The sequence below is a fragment of the Sturnira hondurensis genome, unplaced genomic scaffold (genome assembly GCF_014824575.4).
Source record: "Sturnira hondurensis isolate 20B ecotype Veracruz unplaced genomic scaffold, ASM1482457v3 Scaffold0021490, whole genome shotgun sequence".
NCBI lineage: Eukaryota > Metazoa > Chordata > Mammalia > Chiroptera > Phyllostomidae > Sturnira > Sturnira hondurensis.
In genome coordinates, this window is record NW_028094121.1 from 2184971 (window position 1) to 2206083 (window position 21113).

General features: G+C 38.4%; 1 protein-coding gene across 2 annotated transcripts in view; it reads right to left on the reverse strand.

Moving 5' to 3' along the window:
* RLF (RLF zinc finger) overlaps positions 1-21113 on the reverse strand; it is an 85784-nt gene that overhangs the window by 24116 nt on the left and 40555 nt on the right. The window contains exons 2-3 of one of the 2 annotated variants that reach the window (XM_037032570.1): positions 17518-17606; positions 16799-17001 (exon numbers count right to left, since the gene is read on the reverse strand). In XM_037032570.1, coding sequence (XP_036888465.1) covers positions 16799-16960 — 162 coding nt within the window. In that variant the 5' untranslated portion in view covers positions 16961-17001; positions 17518-17606. The remainder of the gene's footprint in view (positions 1-16798; positions 17002-17517; positions 17607-21113) is intronic. The other variant, XM_037032569.1, reaches the window with a different exon arrangement.

A 21113-nucleotide genomic window follows, 5' to 3' on the forward strand; every position in this document is an offset into this window, starting at 1 on the left:
TGGCTCTGGGACTTTGAGTTCCTCTTCCGCCACCTTTTGGGCTGTTTGTGCCTGTTAAGTAGCAAGATCGGAGCCCTAGGTTTTCACCAGAGCAGGGCAACTCAGTCGCTGGGTTGTGACGTTGTATGTGGGGGCGGGGTCAAAGAGGTACAATGGTTTCCCTCTGCCGCCCGCTGCCACAACCCCCACCGGCACCGGCACCGCAGCCACCACTGTCACCAGGCCCACGCATTTCGTTCCACTGCACTCGAGTGTGCCACTGCTGTCAGCCCTCCACCACTGGGTTTGTCCCCTGGGGCCTGCGTGGTCTGTCTCACTGTGCGTGAATGTGCAACCTTGGTCAGTCTGCCCTGCACCCCGACTGATTCCGGGCTGCCTGCGCGCCTGGGTCTGGGGATCTGTCCTGCCCAACCCAGCTCCGCTGCTGGTTCTGCCTCTCTTATTGTCCCCGTTGAACGGTTCGTAGCTGTCGGACTTCTGTATAATTCCGTTTTCTGGTCTTTGGGTGTGTCCTAGTTCTCCAAAACTTTTGTTGTAGTCAAACTTGGTTGTGGGAGAAGGCGGTGTTTCCATCTATGCCTCCATCTTGGCGGAAGTCTATTCTTGTATTATTTATTAATTATTTACTTATATGCATTACAACTATAAACCTACTTTTGTCCACTCCTGTATATTGTTAAGTGAAAGAAGCCGATCTGAAAAAGCTACATATAGTTTGATTCCAACTATATGACATTCTGGAACAGGCAAAACTGTGTAGGTTGTTAGGGATTTGAGGGGAGAAAGAGAGAGAGATGAAAAGGCAGAATACAAGAAAATTTTAAGGAAGTAAAACTATTCTATATGATACTGTGATGGTAGGTTCATGTCCTTTATACATTTGTCAAAACATATAGAATGTACAACACAAAGAATGAACCCTAATGTAAACTATGGATCTTAGTTAATAACAATGTATTGTGATTCACCAACTGTAAGAAATGTAACACACTAATGGCAAGATGTTAATAGGCGAAACTGAGGGTGGGTGGGAGGGTATGTATGGGAGCTCTATTTTCTACTCAATTTTTCTTTAAACCTAAAACTTCTCCAAAAAAATCCCATTAATTTCAAATTGAATAATTTGTCTTTTTATTATTAGCTTGTAAGAGTTCTTCATATATTTTGGATTCAAGTCCTTTACCGGACATATGATTTGCAAATATTTTCTCCCATCCTGTGAATCACTTTTTACTTGCCTGGGTATCCTCTGATGCACAAAGTTGGAGTAAGTTCTATTTATTTTTTTCTTTAGTCACATGTGTTTTTTGGTGTCAGATTAAGAAACAACTGCCTAATCTGAGGTCTTAAAGATTTATTCTGTCCTGACTGGTGTGACTCAGTGGGCTAAGTGTCACCCTGCAAACCAAAAAATCCCCAGTTTGATTTCCAGTCAGGGTTCGTGCCTGGGTTGTGGGTCAGGTCTCCTGTTGGGGGTGTGCAAGAGGAAACCAACTGCTGTTTCTCCCCATCTTTTCCTCCCTCCCTTTCCCTCTCTCTAAAAATAAATAAAATCTTTTTAAAAATTAAAGTAAAAACCCTAAAGATTCCTATATTTTCTTGTAAGCTGCTACAATTTTAGCTCTTACACTGAAGTCCATGATGCATTTGGAGTTAATATTTGCATATGGCCCAACTCCCTTTCTTTCCCCTCTTGAATTGTGTTGGCATCTGTGTAGAAAGCAACTGACTGTAAGTGTGAGGTCTTATCTCCAGACTCTCCATTCTAATCCATTGATCTTTCTGCCTATGTTTTTTAAAATCAGTTCTGCTGAAATATACTGTCTTAATTACTGTAAGCTTTAGAAATAAAAAAGTGTGAGTCCTACAAATTCATTCTTTTACTAATTTTGACAATCCTGGGTCCCTTGAATTTTCACATGAATTTTAGGATCAGCTTGACAATTCCTGAACAAAAGGAAGGTAGGATTTTGCTAGAGATGACACTGAATCTGTAGATTAATATGGGGAGTACTGCCATGTTTATAATATTAAGTCTTCTGATCCATGAACATAGGCTGTTTTCCATGAATTTAGACTTTCTTGCAACATTTCACAGCCTTTAGTGTATAAGTCTTGAACTTCTATTTTTTAATTTGTTAACTACCTTATTCTTTTTGATACTATTGCACATGGCATTGTTTCCTTAATTTCATTTTTGCATTGTTCATTGATGTATATAAATGATGCTTGTATATTCATCTTTTGAGGATTGTTCATATACAAGACCGTGACGTATGCAAATACACTGTACTTACTCATCTTCCTTTCCAATCTAGATGCCTTTCTTTCTTTCCTTGACTAACTGCTCTGGCTAAAATTTCCAATACAATCTCAAATAGGAGTGGCAAGAGCAAACATTCTTATTCTGTCCCTTCCTAATCTTAGGGGAAAGCCAGTCTTTCATCATAAAATATGTCAACTGTAGGGTTTCACAGATGCCCTTTATCAGGCTGAGGAAGTTCCCTACCATTCCTAGTTTGAGTGCTTTTACACGAAAGGGCATAGGATCTTGTGATAAGCATGTGGCTTTTATCCTTTCTTTTATTGAACATGGTGTGTTATATTGATTGATTTAAACCAACTTTGCATTCCTGTATAAATCCCACTTGGTTAAGGTGTATACTCTTTTTTATATGTTGCATACTTGCCTTACTGTTTTTTTGTTGAGAATTTTTGTCTTCGATAGTCATTAAGGATATTGGTCTGTAGTTTTCTTTCTCTTAAAGATTTTGTTTATTTATTTTTAGAGAGATAGGAAGGGAGAAAGAGAGGGAAAGAAGCTGTGCAAGAGAAACACTAATTGTTTGTCTGCCACATGCCAACTGGGGACCTGGCCCGCAACCCAGGCAGTTGCCCTGACCTTTGTGTTCACAGGCCAGTACTCAATCCACTCAGCCACACCAGCCAGGGCTATAGCTTCCTTTTTTGTGATGTCTTTGGTTTTGGTTGTCAGGAAAATAACAGCCTCAGAGCATAAGTTTGGAAGCATTTCCTCTGATTTTTTTTGAAGACTTTGTAAAGGATTGATATAAATTCTTTGTATATGTTCACCCGTAAAGCTATGTATGTATAAGCTTTTCTTTGTGGTTACATTTCTAAATCACCAATTCAATCTCTTTACTAGTCATGGGTATATTCAGATTTTTTATTTCTTTGTGAGTCAGTTTCAGTAGTTTGTATTAAAATTTTGTCTATTTTATTTAAGTAAATCTAATTTTTTGATATGCAGGTCTTCACTTATAATTCTTAATTATGAATTTAAGAATTCTATAATTCTTTGAATGCAGTATTCCCTTATAATTCTTTTTATTGCTATAGGGTTGGTACTGATGTCCTTTCATTTCTAATTTCAGTAATCTGAGTATTCTCTTTTTCTTGTACAGTGAACTTTAAAAGTTTATCAATTTTGATCTTTTCAAAGAACCAACCTTATTACTATTTTCTGTTGATTTGGTATTCTTATTTATTTACACTCTAATGTGTATTATCTCCTGCTTGCTTTGGGTTTAGTTTCCTCTTCTTTATCTAGATTTTTACAGCAGTTGTTTAGGTTATCAATTTGAAATCACTTTTTTGAGACTGACATTTTGTAACTATAAATTTCCCTCTAAGTACTGCATTAGCTGTATTCTATAAGTATTTTTTTATTTATTTATCTTTTAGAGGGGAAGGGAAGGAGAGAGGAAGAGAAACATCAATATATGGTTGCTTCTCATGCATCCCCTGCTGGGAACTGGCCCCTGCCGGGAACTGGCCTGCAACCCAGGCATGTGCCCTGACTGGGAATCGAACCACGATCGTCTGGTTCGCAGGCCTGCGCTCAATCCACTGAGCTACACCAGCCAGGGCTTAAACAATTTGGGGGGATTTTTTTAGATTTTATTTATTTATCTTTAGAGGGGAAGGGAAGGAGAGAATATCAGTGTATGGTTGCCTCTCATGGGTCCCCTGCTGGGAACTGGCCTGCAACCCAGGCATGTGCCCTGACTGGGAATCGAACCACGATCCCTTTGGTTAGCAGGCTCATGCTCAATCCACTGAGCTACACCAGCCAGGGCTTGTATTCCATAAGTTTTAATATGTTACATTTCATCATTCATCTGAATGTATTTTTCTAATATCTCTTGTGCTTTTTCCCTTTGATCCACTGCTTATTTGGGAAGGTGTTTAATTTTCACATATTTGTGAATTCCCCAAATTTCCTTCTGTTACTGATTTCTAATTTCATTCCATTGTGACTGAAGAACATATTCTGTGTGACTTTAATCCTTTTAAATTTATCAGGATTTGTTTTGTGGCCTGATAGACGGTATGTCCCAGAGAATGCTTCATACGCTTTGGAGAAGAATGTATATTCTGCTGCTGTTGGGGATTCTATAAACGTCTATTAGGTCTAGATTCAGATCTGATGTTGAGTCTTTCTAGCAAATTAATTTTAATTACTGTACTTCCCACTGAAGAGTCTCAAGTTAGTTTTTTTTTTTTTTTAATACTCACCCAAGGATATGCTTTTTGCGTTTAAAGAGAGGGAGAAAAAAAACTGATCAGTTGCCTCTTGTATGCTCTCTGAGGACTAAACCTGCAACCCATGCATGTGCCCTGATCAGGAATCAGACCTGCAGCCTTTGCAGAATGATGCTCCAACCAAATAAGCCACACCAGCCAGGGCTCAATTTGGTTTTCTTCTATAATTTCATTTTTTTGCTGCTATTCTCCACTTCTTCAGACATTGTTCTCATACTTTCCTTTAATTACTTATGTAGTTCTATCTTTGCTTCTTTTGAGCCACCTGGTGTGCGTATTCTGAGCTACGGGCACACAAGGAGGCTATCTTCTTGTTTCAGTTCTCATAGTGTAACAAGTCTTTTTCATGTTCTATTTAGTGTCACTTTTTACATTTTTGTGCTTTTTATTGGTGATTTCACTCTTTAAAATAGCCCCCAAGTGTAGTACTAAAGTGCTATCTAGAGTTTCTAAGTGCAAGAGGCTGTGATGTGCCTTACAAAGAAAATACATGTACTAAATAAATTAGCTTCATTCAACCATAGTGGTACTGGCTATCAGTTCAGCAATAATGAAGCAACAGTACATATTAAATAAGTTGTCCTTATATAGAAACACACATAAAACAAAGTTATGATCAGTTGACAAAAATGTTGTGACAAGAAGCTTGCAGAAATCTAACCTTCCATATATCCCCTAGAAGTTTCAGCATTTGCTAATTCAGTGTTTGCAGTGACCATTACAGAACATACCATATTTTTGGACTATAAGACGCACTTCACCACCCCCCTCCACTTGGGAGGAAAACGGAGCTGTGACCCCGCTCTAGTGCTGTCCCCAGCCCCCCAGCAAGCCACATTCAGACTGTAAGACGTACCCTCTTTTCCTCCCAAATCTGAGGAGTGCGTCTTATAGTCTAAAAAACACAGGTAACTATCATGAATGACAAGAATTGACTGTAACTGTAATAGGTAATATACAATCCTTGTCTAGTTAGTTCAACATCTGGGTGTCCTTAGGAACAGTTTCTAGTTTTTTTACCCTGTGTATGGGCTATCACCTTCCTTTTTATGACAAGTGAGTATTTTAAATAATATTGTGGCAACTATGGAAATCTGATTCCCTCACTTCTTTAGGGTTTGTTATTGTTGCTATTTATTTACTTAGGGACTTTCCTGGAATAATTCTGTAAAGTCTGTATTGTCTTCCATGGCCACTATTAAGTCTTTGCTCATTTTGCTTAGAGGTCAACTGCCTATTCAACATATTCAGGATATTTGTTTAAATGCCTGAACAAGAAGTCTCTTTGCTTTTGCCAAGCAGCTCTGAGTTTGTGTTGGGACATGCTTTCAGTTTCAGCAGGCACTTTACAACAATCTTGCCCTTCATCTCCTACTTGTTCAGAGCCTTAAGGTAAACAAAAGGTGAGGGATTGGGGCCTTCTGAAGTCATTTCCTTGGTAGATACACAGTCCTGTACATGCATATTACTTTCCAGAACCCAAGAAATATATCAGAGGTTTTCAAAGCCCCCTATGGACATCCCATATTCGTTTTTCTTTTCAATTTTTTGGCCAATCTCTTCTTAGCCTGACTAGTAATGCTTCCTCAGAAACAACCGATTAAGTTGTCATGTTAATCAATTATCACTGATTGTTTTTGACGAATGTTCTGGGGACAGAACTTTTGGCAGAGTAAAATCTGAGTCAAATAAAGACAGGTTCTTAGAAGGGAGTTTTTTAGAAGTTTGCCAGATAGGTCAAATGGCGACAATTTTCTGAGGATGGGCTTTTTCAGACTTCCAAAACCATTCTATTTTCTTCGGTGGTGCTAGGCTGCTGGCTTTTACAGCCACCCTAGTTTCCAGGTTTTTTCAAGGTTACTGTGACACAGGGGAGGGGGAGATGGGAAGTAGTAAAAGTTAAAATGCCACCAACCTTGCTGTTCTTACTGAAATTCATCTGTTTTTCTTGAATAAAACCCCCTAGAATTGCGATATGCTATTAGGTAATTTCCAGAGTTCTGAACAAGTTAATTTCAACCACTCTGACTTCAAACGCTGGTGACTTGGAACTCCGTAATTTCCAGCTGAGACCTGTCCCCTAAGTCTCACATTGTGTGACTACTATCTGCTCCTTCTCCTTTGTGTTGTTTTTTGTGTCCTTGGTGCCTAGTAAAATCTTCCAATGGATATACGCTACATGATTAAAAGGCATATCTGTACTATTTCTTACAATGAGTCTACAATTACCTCAAAATAAAATGTCTAATTTTATTTTTAAAAAATCACTTTGAATATTGTAAAAAAATGAACTGTGGAGACAAGAATAGATGCAATTATAAGACTTTCATAATAATTAGTCAACTGGCATAAGAGAAGGTGGGTAGAGGAAGTGTATTCGTCTTTCAAAGTTATTTTCATGCTTAGGCTACAAAGGTTAAACTAGTACTCTGGCCAGTGCTACTACTGGTTCATTTTCAATACAGTACTTTCAATCTAGACTAATGGTCTCAATCTAGTATTTTCCTGATCCATCCTGAGGTGTAAGGTAAATCCTAATAATACCTTTTAAAAACTGAAATCAATAATTGTCTTTTCAAAAAGGAATCAGGGAAAACATAAAGAGTCAAAGTGGATTTTAAGATTATCCATAACACAGGTTACTCTCACTTGCATCTTTGAGTAGGAGGAATGTGGAATTATAATCAGCAAGCTTCTATTTCATGTAAACCAGGGTCTATCTTTTGGAGAATCATCCCTATTTAGTTCCAAAGACATCACCTGGAAAAAGGCTTCTAAGAATCTGGCTTCTTTTAAACTGTACCAATACCACAGACCACCACTATATGTTGAGAGGTCACGTGCTGGTTTCTTAAAGGAATAAATGGTCATTGATGCTTTTAATTAAATCCTAGAATGGTGTGTATCTGAAAGAAACCTGAAATGTCCTACTGAATTTTTAAAAATAATGTATGTCTAACTCTCCAATGTAACCATATATAAACCAAAATACCCACATAACCCATGAAAGTGAAAGAAAAAGTGAGATACAAACATGCCTAGTCATGGGAAGGTGCCTCTTCAAGGTATCTTTTAAAACTCTGCCCTAGGAGATAAAATATTTAAATAGGCAAATCCTCATTTCCTCAGAAGGCCTTTATACCTTTAGTGTACTTTTCAAATATAGATCTTATTCCCCATATAATTATTAATGATAAAGTAAAATTATTCATATTTTAATTATAAATTTAATTGTACACTTTGTTATTATTCCTTGTTCTGGATCCATCTTCATCTTGTTTCTTATTTAAAATACACTTGGAATTTCTATGTTCTTGTTTACTTTTTCTTCTATTCCCAATCTGAATTCCCAGTGGGTCCTGTTTAAATGTATTTGCTATGTTTATCATTTATACCTAGTGACTGTCAATTCCCAACAGTGTTAGTTAGACCGGTGAATAAATTAGGTCCTGTTTGTCTGTTCCTTTCCCACCAAGAGAAGGAACAAGACTTTGCTATTGTATCCATTAACCACATTAAACACTGAAGGTGTAGTTCATGGTGGGTTCAAGGCTGAAATGGACCCACCCTGTAACTGTGTCAAGAACTCTTCTGACAGAGTTCTTGGTTCTTCATAATAACAGAAGTGTTTCATGTTTAAAACATCATTAACCTTCATATTATATGTGGAAAACTTGATCTTCACAAGGATTTCCTTTTTCAGTAGTGAAAAACTAGATACAGGAAAAACCTCCTTGGGACACTTCTCCATGGCCAAGTCTGTAACTTTCATTAAAATATTTTCATATGGAAAATTAAGAGCAATGTCATCTCACTCAATTCTAAATGAAGTATATACAAACTAGAACTTAAGTATTTCACGGAGTTCTGAATTTTGGCTTTCAAGCTGACCCTGTCAATTATTCTTAATTGTATGTGTCTGGTTGAATCTTCCCCAGCAGAGGTTTCCCATTACACACACCTATTACTGTGATACCCCCAGGTGCCAACACACAAATACTTCTATTCCCTGCTGCTGCTCAAGTTAATTTGACTCTTCTCAACTCAGCTGAAGTAGACGGCAAAATACGTGTATAATTCTTCTACCTTAGAATATGTGCTGATTTTAAGTTAATGAGCATCTAGTGATTCATAAGTACTTTTCCAAAGCAAATTTTAAAGATTCTCTTTAATTCTACTGTCACTTGCAAAAAAAAAGCATCACTGGATAAGAGACTAATTATGATGGTAACAGTGTTCTTTTTAAAATGACTTTATGATGTATGCAAAATGCTTTTGCATTAATTTATTTAATTGATCCCAATCATCAGAAAATATTTTAAATCACACCTTATATATAAATGTATAAATATGAATAGAAGGATATACACCACCAAGATGCTTCCTATTGGAACATGGCTCACCAATGCTTCCCAAATGAAAATAAGTTGCACAGTGGAAAGAGGGCTGGCCAGGGAGTCAGGAGGTCTGCATCCAGTCTGGGCTTGGACGTCAGCTTAATGCAGGTTGGGCTTTAAAGGTGCTACCATCTTGGCCTTAGTTTCATTATTGGTAAAACACAGATTAGGCTAAATATGTAATAGTTGTAATATACTGGAAAATCTGATTCTTATAGAGCCAGGATCAGTAAACATTTTTTGTACAGGATCATATAGCAAATATTTTCACCTTTGAGGGCCAAATGGTCTGTTACTCAACTTTGCCACTGTACAGAAAAAATAGCCATGAACAATCCGTAAAACTTCATTTACAAAAACAGATAGTTGGGTCACAGGCCGTAGATTGCTAACACCTCTGTTTTTGTCCTATCAGCAAGACTTGTCCTCTCTTCTGCTGCTAACAACTCTAATATTTTCTTCTAAACCTAACATACTTTTTCTAAGTTTTTCTAACACACTGTTTCAATCATTTCACTTCCTACCTTTAAAACCTTCCTAATATCCACTGCATCAAGCTCTAATGCCCTGCCTGGATTTTCAGAAGCATTCCTTCTGCACACCCAACAGATCACTCTCACAAGACCTCAACACGCACTCTCTGCCCCAGGCAAAGTGTTCTCTTGGACAAGGGTCCCCAACCCCAGGGCTGAGGACCAGTACTGGTCTGTCTGTGGCCTGTTAGGAACCACCTGGCTGCATAGCAGGAGGTGAGGGGCAAGCTAGTGCTGGCACTGCTGCTTGGGCCCCACCTCGTGTCTCCCACCCAACGCCCCCATCTGTGGAAAGATTGTCTTCCATGAAACCAGTTCCAGGTGCCAAAAGAATTGGGGATAGCTGCTATAGGGGATACTGGCAAAGTACACATTCATTTCTGTCTACTACCACATTCAGTTATCCCAAAACTATTCCTTTTACCTTCCAAACCCCATCAGTATTTCAAGGTCCAACTCAAGGATCAATTTTTATAAAGCCTTTTATTCCAGTCTACAAAGTCATTATCCTCACACTTCTACTGAATTTCAGAGCAGTGTATTATGGCTTAGAATTTATCATCCTATAATTATTTCTGGCAACCAAACTAGGCAATATAATACTCTCTGAATTTGCCAATGCTTAATACAATGCTAGAAACAATACAGGTTTTAAACAAACAAAAGGCTGAGATATTAAAGAAAAAGTTATTGTTACAGAATGGAGAAGAATCAAATTCAAGGTCTAGCATTTTTTATTCTTCTAAATTATTTTGATCTAAGAATAACCATTACTGCGTCTTACCCTGATTAAGTTTCCCAAACAAAATACTGCAGCTGTTTTAGGAAGTGAGCAGTCTTCCATCTCATTGCCCTCTCAACATGGCAAATAAATAAATTAGCATACAGGCTGTATTTAGTCCCCATGAGTGCCTACTCTGTGGCTAAGTATTCTTCTGGAATGCAGAGATATAGCATGGAACAAACCTGTGTCCCTCTCCCTACAAAGATTTTAATCTAGTGGAAGGAAGCAGAGAATAACCAAATATGAAGTCCAGAAAGTGTAATATAGACTACAAAGAAAAAACCAAATAGGTCAGGGGACAAAGTAACAGGGGCCATTTTACACAGGTTTGTACTGGGTTGGCCAAAAAAGTTTGTTTAGTGTTTTCTATACAGTGACACTAGTAGTGCTGGTTGTCTTTAACTTCATTTGAAACAATTCAGTTAGACTGTATCAGACAGCTGTCATATCAGTGTGAATAAAAAAAAACCACCTCATCAAAACTGGTGAATTTTTGTGCAGCCATTTTAATACTGAAAACGGAAGGTAAGCAAATTTTCAGCATAATATGCTTTATTATTCAAGTATTCAAGAAAGATAAAAATGCAACAGAAACACAAAAAAAGATTTGTGCACATCTAAAAAAAAAATTTGTGCAGTGTATGGAGAAGGTGCTGTGACTGATTTTATGTGTCAAAAGTGGTTTGTGAAGTTTCTTGGTACTACTGCCAGACATTATGGCCAAACAATGCTTTGCTGTGGGGCTGTCTTACATATTGGGAGATGTTTAGTAGCACCCCTGGCTCTACCCACTAGAAGCCAACAGCGGAGATAGCTGACATTCTCCAAATATCCAACTCAATAAAAAGTTATTAGCGAAAATGAAAAATGTGCCTTATAGTTTATGGAAAAAATCATATGCACTTTTTGGCCAACCAAAAATACATTTATAACAACGGCAAATATTTATTGAAGAATAAGGGCAAAGTAAAATAAGGAATTAAGATATTATTTTAGATGGGACAGTGAGGAGGGCCTCTCTGATATGGCAATGAGAGATGTAAAGGAACGAGCAATCCCAACTACCTTGTGGAAGGGCATTCCAGGCAAAGGAAATACTAAGTAGAAAGCTTTCAGGCAGGGATATGTTTGTCTTGTTCAAAGAGCAGCATAGACAAGGTGACTGGAGAGCAGTGAGCATTAACCTGTACAAGATATGGTCAGAGGCCCTGCCCAGGTAGATCAGTTGGTTAGAGTTGTTCTGACATGCCTAGGTCATGGGTATGATCTCCAGGCAAGACGCATACAAGAAGCAACCAATAAATACATAAATAAGTGGAACAACAAATTGTTGTCTTATTCTCTGCCTTCCCCTCTCTCAAATCAGTAAGTAAAATTTTTTAAAAGATAGGGTCAGAGATGGTTAGAGAAGTAGATAGGGGCCATGTCACGTAAAATGAAGACTTCTGGATTTATTCTGAAAAGATGGAGAGATGCTGAATGGTTATGATCAAGGGAGTGACATGGCCTGATTAATCTAAGAGATTATTTGGCTACTTTTGAGAATAAAATGCTGAAAGCAAGAGTGAAAACAAGTACACCAATTTGGGGGCTTTTGATTTCATCTGTGTATCCTCAACGTCTAAGACAGCACTTGGTATATAAACCCTTAAATATATAACACCTAGGGCAATATTTGTTACCCCATATCTTTAATATAACATACCAAACCCAGGTTTGATTCTCAGCATTACCACTTTTAGTTTGTAACCAAACACATATTACTTAATCTGAGCCTTAGTTCCCTCACCAATAAAATGGAGTTACCTGAGAGTTTTATGCGTGAGGATTAAATGTAACAATGTATATACAGCACTTAGCCTAATATGCCTAACACAGGTTAGGACTCAAAACAATAGTAGTTGGTTATTCACTACCCATTCCCCCCACCTCCAACACTGAGATACAGTTGGAAGACAAGTGACTTCACCTAAAGGAAAGTTCATAAAAACAAATAAAGCTCCTTAATAGCAGGAATACCAGGAGCTTAGTTATGGACATGTTAAATTCAAGATGCTATTAGCCATACAAGCAGAGATAGTAATGAGGTGGCTGCATATACAAGCCTGGAGTTCAGAGGAGGGAACTGGACTGGAAATAAAACATTTGGGATTTAGATCATAGTTGGTACTTACCGTCATGAGTCTAGATGAGATCACCGAGGGAGTAAGTATAGATAGAAAAGAGAGGACACTCAAAAACAGAGTCCTAGAGTACAGGTAGAACTGAGAAAGAACAACCAATCAGGTAGACAGAAAACCAAGAGTGTGGTAACCTAGAACCAAGTGGAAAAACTGTTAAAAGTTTAAAAGACAAAGTTAAGAAGTTCAGATTGAGTAGATGAAAACTGAGAACTCTTCATCAGACATAAGTGATGTGGTAAACTGGCGAGGGTGAACATCATATTAAAAAACAATCAGGGAGAAAAGTGTTAAACAGTAAATTTAGACAATTTGTTCAAGAAATTACTCTGAAGGGCCTGGAGAGAAATGGGATGGTAGAAAAATGTAATCTTAAGATTTTTTTTTAAGATGGAAAAAACAACAACATAAATCTTTATAGCAGAGGTTAAAACTGATGATGTAGGAGAGAAAAGGGGAACTGCTATAACATTACCCTTGAGGGGGCAAGAGCAGATGGGATTTGATACAGAAGTCAAGGGGACTGACCTAAACTGAAGGACAGGTATAGTTAGTTCATCCTTAGTAACAGAAGAGAAGGTGTATATGTACAGATGTAAGCAGCTGAACAGACGTCGTGGAAGGAGCTTACAGAAATTGTCTTATAACTAACTGCCTGAATTTCCTCAGAGATATAGGTAGAAAGTTCATAAACAGTGACATGGGACACAAATTATAGTATGGTTTGAAGAGAAAGAACAAGTATGAAATAGTAATCTAAGAGAATGGGAGAATGAATGGACTAAAGAAATACAGTGAGTGATTTAAAGTAAAATTAGTTGGCAAGTGTTCCTCCAGACAAGTTTGGCATCACTGGTGCAGGTTAAGATACAGAGTTTGTGCCCTGGCTGGTGTAGTTCAGTGGATTGAGTACGGGCCTGAGGACCAAAGGGTCACTGGTTCGATTCCCAGTCTAGGGCACATGCCTGGGTTGCAGGCCAGTTCCCAGCAGGGGACCCACGAGAGGCAATCATACATTGATCTTTCTCTCTCTCCTTCCCTTCCCTCTCTAAGGATAAATAAATAAAATCTTAAAAACAGGCATAGAATTTGTGGAAATTTAGGGATCAGCAGGATATTGGTTGGTCAAATAAGCACAATTAAGGGAGAGAGCAGCAGAGGAATTGAGGGTGTATATAAAGAGTGGTGACAATGACTCGGAAAACGAAGTAAAGCAGGAGGTGAGAACATGGAGAGGGTGGGGAGAGTGAAAGGGTGACGGTATGAACAGATTGTTGGTCCTGGTGGGGTCTTTATGGTAAAAGGAGTGAGGCAGAAAGAGAGAGCACTGCATTTTGAGAGGAGGATATTTACAGCCCGACCTGTCATAAAATAATTAATTCTACATTACTATGATGTGGAATGACTACGTCATAGACCCAGATCTCTGGGATTCCTATTCTTAACAAGAAGGTTCAGTGTAGAGGTAAAATGAGAATCCATATGTCAGAACTGAATGGCAAGAAAGAGAAGTAAAGGGAGGAGACAAATTACAGCCTACGATGTTCTCATTTTTCTCTGTATAATTTAACAAAAACTATTAGAGAAAACTAATTTTAACTTTTCTATGGAAAACTGATTCGTGCTTAAAAAAAAGAATGCAATCTAAGGACCTCTGGTCAAGACGGCATAGGCAGGCATGGTTCACCTCTTCACACAACCACATCAAAACTGCAACTAAAATATAGAACAATCATTGCTCAGAACCACCAGAAATCAAGTTGAATGAAAATATGAAAACTATGGAATTAAAGAAACTATTTCCACCCAGATTGGCAGGAGGCATGCAGGCAGAGAATGGGCTAATCCCTCACCCAAGTGTGATGGATAAAAATTTGGGAGGGATACCCTGGGAGTGAGGAGTACCAGCCCCACACCAAGCCCCCAGCCCAGGGTTCCTGAGCTAGAAAGATATGTCCCCACAACTTCTGGCTGTAAAAACCAGCAGGGATTGAGTTGGTAGAAGAAACTGCTGGAGCCCCGAGCAGTTCCTCCTAAAAGAATCCACACAAGGACTCTCATCTCTTTTCTACACCATCCTCCCCCAATAGAGCAGGCAAGCTGGTGCCAGATCTGAGATTGCATCAACCGGGCTAATGTTGTTCAACCGGGCTGTGGATATCCCCAGAGACCCACCTCAACTTCTGGGCCCACTCAAGCTGCTTTTACATATGAATGGCTAGTCTTGGCTCATACTTCACAACTTCCTAAATCCTATCAAACAGGCAACAACTGTCCTCAGTTGAGTCACAAACTGCATTAGCAGCAGCCAGCCTAGATTCACAGCTTGGCTTCACCCGGGAATCTCCAAGCCCAGCACAAGTAGCAGCCAACTCAGATTGCTTTATAACTCATGCAGGTTAGCCCCAGGCAAAACACAGATGTAGACTGACCGTGCCCTGCACCACCCAGGAAAGCCTGGTACCAATGCACCCAGTGGACAGCTACAGACCACATCAAAACACCACCACCCTACCCCTGCACAGCTGATCTTCCACGGAGGGTGGAGGTTGGGTGGTCAGTGGTCACAGTCCATCCTTGCAGCAGACTGGCCTGGGTAAATCTCTCCCACTGATCTGCCAACAGCAACCAAGCCTCTACTACAAGAGGAGGGTGTACTCAGCCCACATGAAGGGTACACCTTGAGTATCCAGCTTGGGTGATAGTGGAGGCTGTGCCACTGGACCCTGAAGAATACCTACATTATCAGTCACACTAGTAAGACAGAGTCAAAGCAGCCCTACCTAATACACAGAAACAAATATAAGGAGGCTGCCAAAACAAGGAGACAAAGAAACATGGCCCAAATAGAAGAACAGATCAAAACTTCAGAAAAAGAGCTAAACAAAATGGAGATAAGCAATCTATCAGATGCAGAGTTCAAAACACTGGTTATAAGGATGCTCAAGAAACTTAGTGAGGACCTCAGCAGCATAAAAAAGATCCAGTCAGAAACGAAGGTTTCACTAATTGAAATGAAGAACAATTTACAGAGAAACAACAATAGAGTGGATGAAGCTGAGAATCAAATCAATAGTGTGGAACATAAGGAAGCAAAAAACAGCCAATCAGAAGAAGAAAAGAAAACTTAAAAAAAAAATGAGGATAGTGTAAGCAGTCTCTGGCACAACTTCAAGAGGTCCAACATTTGCATTATAGAAGTGCCAGAAGGAGAAGAGAAGGAGCAAGAAATCTGTTTGAAAAAATAACAAAAGCACAGAGTCCCAAACAAGATGGATGTAAAAAGGCCCACTCTAAGACACATCACTAAAATGCCAAAAGTTACAGATAAAGAGAAAATCTTAAAACCAGCAAGAGAAAAGAAGTTAGTTACCTACAGGGGAGCTGCCATAAAACTGTTGGCTGATTTCTCAAAAGAAATTTTGAAGGCCAGAAAGAATGGCAAGCAATAGTCAAAGTCATTAAAAGTAGGGACCTACAACCAAGATTGTTCTGCCCAGCAAAGCTATCGTTTACAATTGAAGGACAGATAAAGAGCTTCTCAGACTAGCAAAACCAGTCAGAACAATAGAGTATTTTGGTGGTTGCCAGATGGGAGGGGGGTGTGGAGGAATGAATGGGTGAAGAGGTGAAGGGATTAAGATTTACAAACTGGTAGTTACAGAATAGCCATGGTGATGTAAAGTGCAGTACAGGAAATGGAGTAGCCAAAGGGCTTATACACAGGACCCAGAGACACAAGGTAGTGGCATTGCCTGAGGGAATGGGGGGTGCTGGAGGGCAAAGAGGGAAAACCAGGACAACTGTAATAGCATAATCAATAAAATATAATTTAAAAAAAGAATGCAATATGACTGATAAGTTTTTTAAAAGATTTAATCACTTTATTATTTTCTACAGTATCCAGTTTGTCCTCTTAATCACTGCTCGAAATGTATTCATAGGTTCCAAATTCCTACCTCTCTTTGCTTACAGTTCAATGTGTAAGAGTAATTTAAGCTAGACTTAAGTGCCATTCTCTTTAGTTTATCTGTTATTTCTGCATTTCTCAAACCAGAAAAATCATTACTTTATGTAAAAACAACTTTCACATTTAAAGCAAGCCATTACCCAAACATACATCCATCTGCATATTCTTTACATTACCTACTTTTCAAATCTACCTAAGAAACAACTTTATATTCAATCTGTTGAACAGTTAAATATACAATTAAAATAGTATTTTTCAATAGCCTGAGAAAAGAGTCTTGATTTTCACCTTGCCATGCAACATTTATCAAATTCTATTAAAATTCTTAGTAAATGTGAATGACAACAGAAGTTACTTGCTTTACTCACCTCCTTAATAGCATCTTCATTGGGGAGAACAAAACATAAGCATGTGATATAGGCTTGCTGAAAAGATGACACATTGGAAATTTCTTTAGATTCTGCACATAGCTTTGATAAAGCAGTAGCCTGAGGGATGCAGTTAGATTTCAACAAATGTTTTATTCGCATCTGCAGAAAGAAAGGTCCTTCTTCTGCAATCAATTTATTGACTAGAAAAAAGGAAAAATGAAACAATTTAATAGCATACCACATAATATGTCATGGTTAAGATGAATTTTGGTATCTTTTGATGTTTGTTTTAGTGAAATAAAAATTTAGTTGATGTAATGGGAAATTGGATCTAGTCTCAATGCTCATCTGATAGAGCAGAGAGCAAAATAAAATAAGTTTGCTAAAGCTTCCCACATTACTCAGTTTTATTTGGAACATCAAACCTTTTAATAAAGCTATTATCATTTCATCAAAATTTATTATGTGACATCCTTCCTCATTTTCTGATAAGGGTAGTAAGAAACAGTGAAATGAACCATAAACATAAGTGCAAGAAAAAGAAGAAAGTGACCTACGTTGTATTAACAACTACAACTTACACTTATGAGGTACCAACCTTTAAACTCAGTTTTTATATACCTCTCGTTTATTCCTCACACCACCACCAAGGCAAGTCTTATCATCCCCAGTTTAAGGTTAGAAAAATTAATATTCAGAGAAATTAGGTAACTTGCCAAAAATTCCAAAGCCAGTGGTGCTCTTTCCTCTAAACCAGGCATTTCTCAAAGTGTGTTCCACCGACCAAAAGACCTGAGAGATAGTCCTAGAAAAAAAAAGGATTCCTTGGTCAAATCTTTGAACAGTCCTGCAATAAAGAAAACTGTCCGCTTTCATTTACTTCATTTTTCCCAAACTGATTTGACCAGAGAACCCTTTTACACATATTATTAGTACAATGTAAAATCTATGTTCCTGGTTCAGTACACACTTTGGAAAATGCTGCTGAGTAGTACTAAATATTAAGCACCTGAGCACTGATTTGCACATTGTTTTGGACAAGTTCTCAATTTATGAATAGTAGATATTCAACAAATGTGTGGCATCATTTTACATAGTATTATTTAAAGAGCAGCAATGGGAATATTGTGTGTCAAGACAAGTTGTGAATGAGCAAACTGCTTTAAGTGACTCATCTAAAACAGTGTTCCTCAAACTTCAAAGTGCCTTCTGAATCACCTGGGGAATCTTATCAAAATGCAGATTATATTTCAGTAGGGTTTTGTATGGGACCTGAGATTCTGCTTTTCCAACAAGCCTCTCAGTTGATACCCATGCCTATAGGCCACACATGAAGTAGAAGTTAGTAATACAGGTACTATTAAACCACTGCAGGGAGCAAGGTAGGTAAACCACTGGCCTGATCTTAACTACATCTCTAGAATCAACTGTAGGTTTTTAAAATTCTTTTTTTAGCTAATACCATATATGTACATGACACAAAACTCAAAAGGCAAACAAAAATGTATACAGTTAAAAACTGTCTTCTACGCTGACTCCAGTCCTCTAGTCTACCTCCCCAAGAAACAATAACCACTTCCAATTTCTTGTTTATACTTCCAAAAAATTCTGAGTACCAAAGTCATATTTTTTTCACTTAATGTATCATACATGTCATTCTATCATCACTGTACATTTAGAGCTATCTCAATACTTTAAACAAGTGAATAGTATTCCACTATGTGGGTGTAATTTAACCAATCCCTACTGATACACTTACAAGTTGTTTCCAATTTTTGGCAACCCTCAATAATGCTTCAATTTATAGCCTTGTACCTAGACCATTCCACACACGCATGACTGTAGATCTATGGAAAAACTTTCTACAACTGAACTGCTGCTGCCAAACTGATCTCCAGAGGTTGCACCAATTAATATTCTCACCATTTACAGGTGGAAAGTGCCATTTCCTGGGGCACTTCAAAAAGGTCTGGATGCCAGAGCTTCAACTCTGGAGATTTTGATTCAGCAGGTGCAGACTGGACCTCAGGGGTGGGTGTGTGCTTTGGTTTTAATTTTCTCAGCTAATATGCAGGCAAGGTTAAAAAGCATGGACAAAAAAACCACTTTCACTTGGATTTTTCCAATTCAGTCCCACAAGCACTAAATTTCACAAAAGAACTCATATACCTCCCACTCAAACAGCTCCCCATTCCTCACTTCTTTTTTCAGTAATGGTATTCTCTCAATCATATAGAAATGAAATTTGGCATTATTCTTCCCTGCCAAATCCTTTCCTCAAGGAAATCAACTTAGTTGTGTGTCCTTTTCCAAACTCTCTCCAATCTAATTACTGCACATTATTTCCTGCCACATCTGTCAGCTCTATTTCCCTGCCCTCCAGGTTGTAAGCATTTTCACAAATCCCACACCCGAAAACAGGCACATTATCTATACAACCCTTCCCCCTTTAAATCCCCACATTTACTTCTTTCACCTCACTTAGATTTATTTCTCTTTCAGTACAGTAATAAAAGCTTAAAGTATACAAATGTTACAATCTAAGGTTTGGGAACCACCAATCTGAGGGTGAACCGTGACTCTGATACATACTAGCTGTGAGACCGCTGGTCAAACTGACTTCTCAGAGCCTTGAGTTTTTCATCTGTAAAAAGGTCAGTAACACCCACAACACAGAGATGAAAGGATTGTAAATGAAATACTAGTAAGGCAGATAGGACACTTAGCACAGAGCCAGGTACAAAGTAAACCCTAAATACTAGTTGCTATTACTTGTCTCTGACATCCTTCTTACCACATTATCAGAAACTTGTGATTACCATGTCTTCTTAACTTCTGTATTCCCTATAGGACTAAGCCCAATATCTCGTACATTTGAGAAGTTTAGTAAAACCATGTACTTAGTAACTGAATAGTTATCGTTCCTTAATCAAAAAACCTTCAATCTCCTCACCTGAGCTCAAATTCTGCCCCCCAAATCTAAACTCTGTGGCCTTGGGCATGCATAATCTCTCACCTGTTTTATGGACTAAATGAGATAGGAAAGCACTAATACAGTGTCCATCGCCTAACAGGTACTCTATAAATCCTACCTGTTATTTCTAGAGGTAAAACTATTTTATTCAACGTAGTCAACCATAATTAAACTGCTATATCAATTTTTAACATAGATCAATCTTGCATTTTAAGTTATGTTAAAATCAACTTAACATTTTAATCTTGAATATCATTTTAAGTTATGTTAAAATCAATTTTTATTTTTAAAAGGAAATCATCCATATACTTTATTTTTAAAGTATACACTGAGAAGTCTCACTCTCATCTGTGTACCTTTCTGTATTCTTCCCTAAATATTTTAATACAAAAAATTTTAATCATATATCCTCTTTTCCATCTAGATTCAACAGTTGAACTGTTTTGGTATATGTCTTTACCTAATTCTTCTTTGTCTGAACCATTTAAAAGTCAGCTGCAAATATCATGAAAATTTACCTTTTATACAGTTCATCATGTAAAAAATGGTAACATTTAGGGTCCAGTTTAAAAAACAGCTTTCCCCGCGCAATTGGGAAAGCCTGTTTTTATTTTTACTGGAGATTCAAGGAGCACATGACCATTAATACAATGGCTTCAGAGGTAAGGAACAGAAGGGAAACAAAAATTAAACCACCAGGGGGAAAGAAGTAAGAGCTGGCCAGTTCCTTCTCAGCCTGATTTAGGGGAGAGCGTTGGTGCCTCTCCACAGGAAGGAGGGACCCCTTCTTTCAAACCTTGGTAGGGGAGAGAAAAGAAAGCAAAAGGCTACTGCTTTGGCACTCGTAAGTCTCATGAAAAAGGAGAGAAAGCCTGTGGTTTGAAGCCATAAATTATAGGATGTAAGTCATTTGGAATTTTGGCAGACACCAGTTGGTAGCAACTCTGGGTGACCTTAGAGTTGGAGTCTCTTCAGTTTTGTGATGGGAGGTTTCAAGGAGTCACTTGAGCTGTTGATGGGGGTTTGAGGTCTCTGGAGCGATGGGCTACCCCTACTTCCAGCTGCTGCCATCACCGCTAGCAGTAGAGGAGGTTTTGTGGGCATTAAACCTCAGGTTGGGAACCTTCTTTGGGGCGTGTCTGGGGTTATTCTCACCATCCCCACCTTCTGTGGTAGGCTGTTGGGGTTGAAGGGCCTTCACTATCAGGGCCAGAATCTAGGTGGGAGAAATCCTTTATGTCTCTGCTAATCATGGCAGGCAGAAGTGTCCACAACTGGTATTTAGTACATATTCCAGCAATAAATTGGGGGGTGGGGTGAGAGAAGGTACAGGGGGGC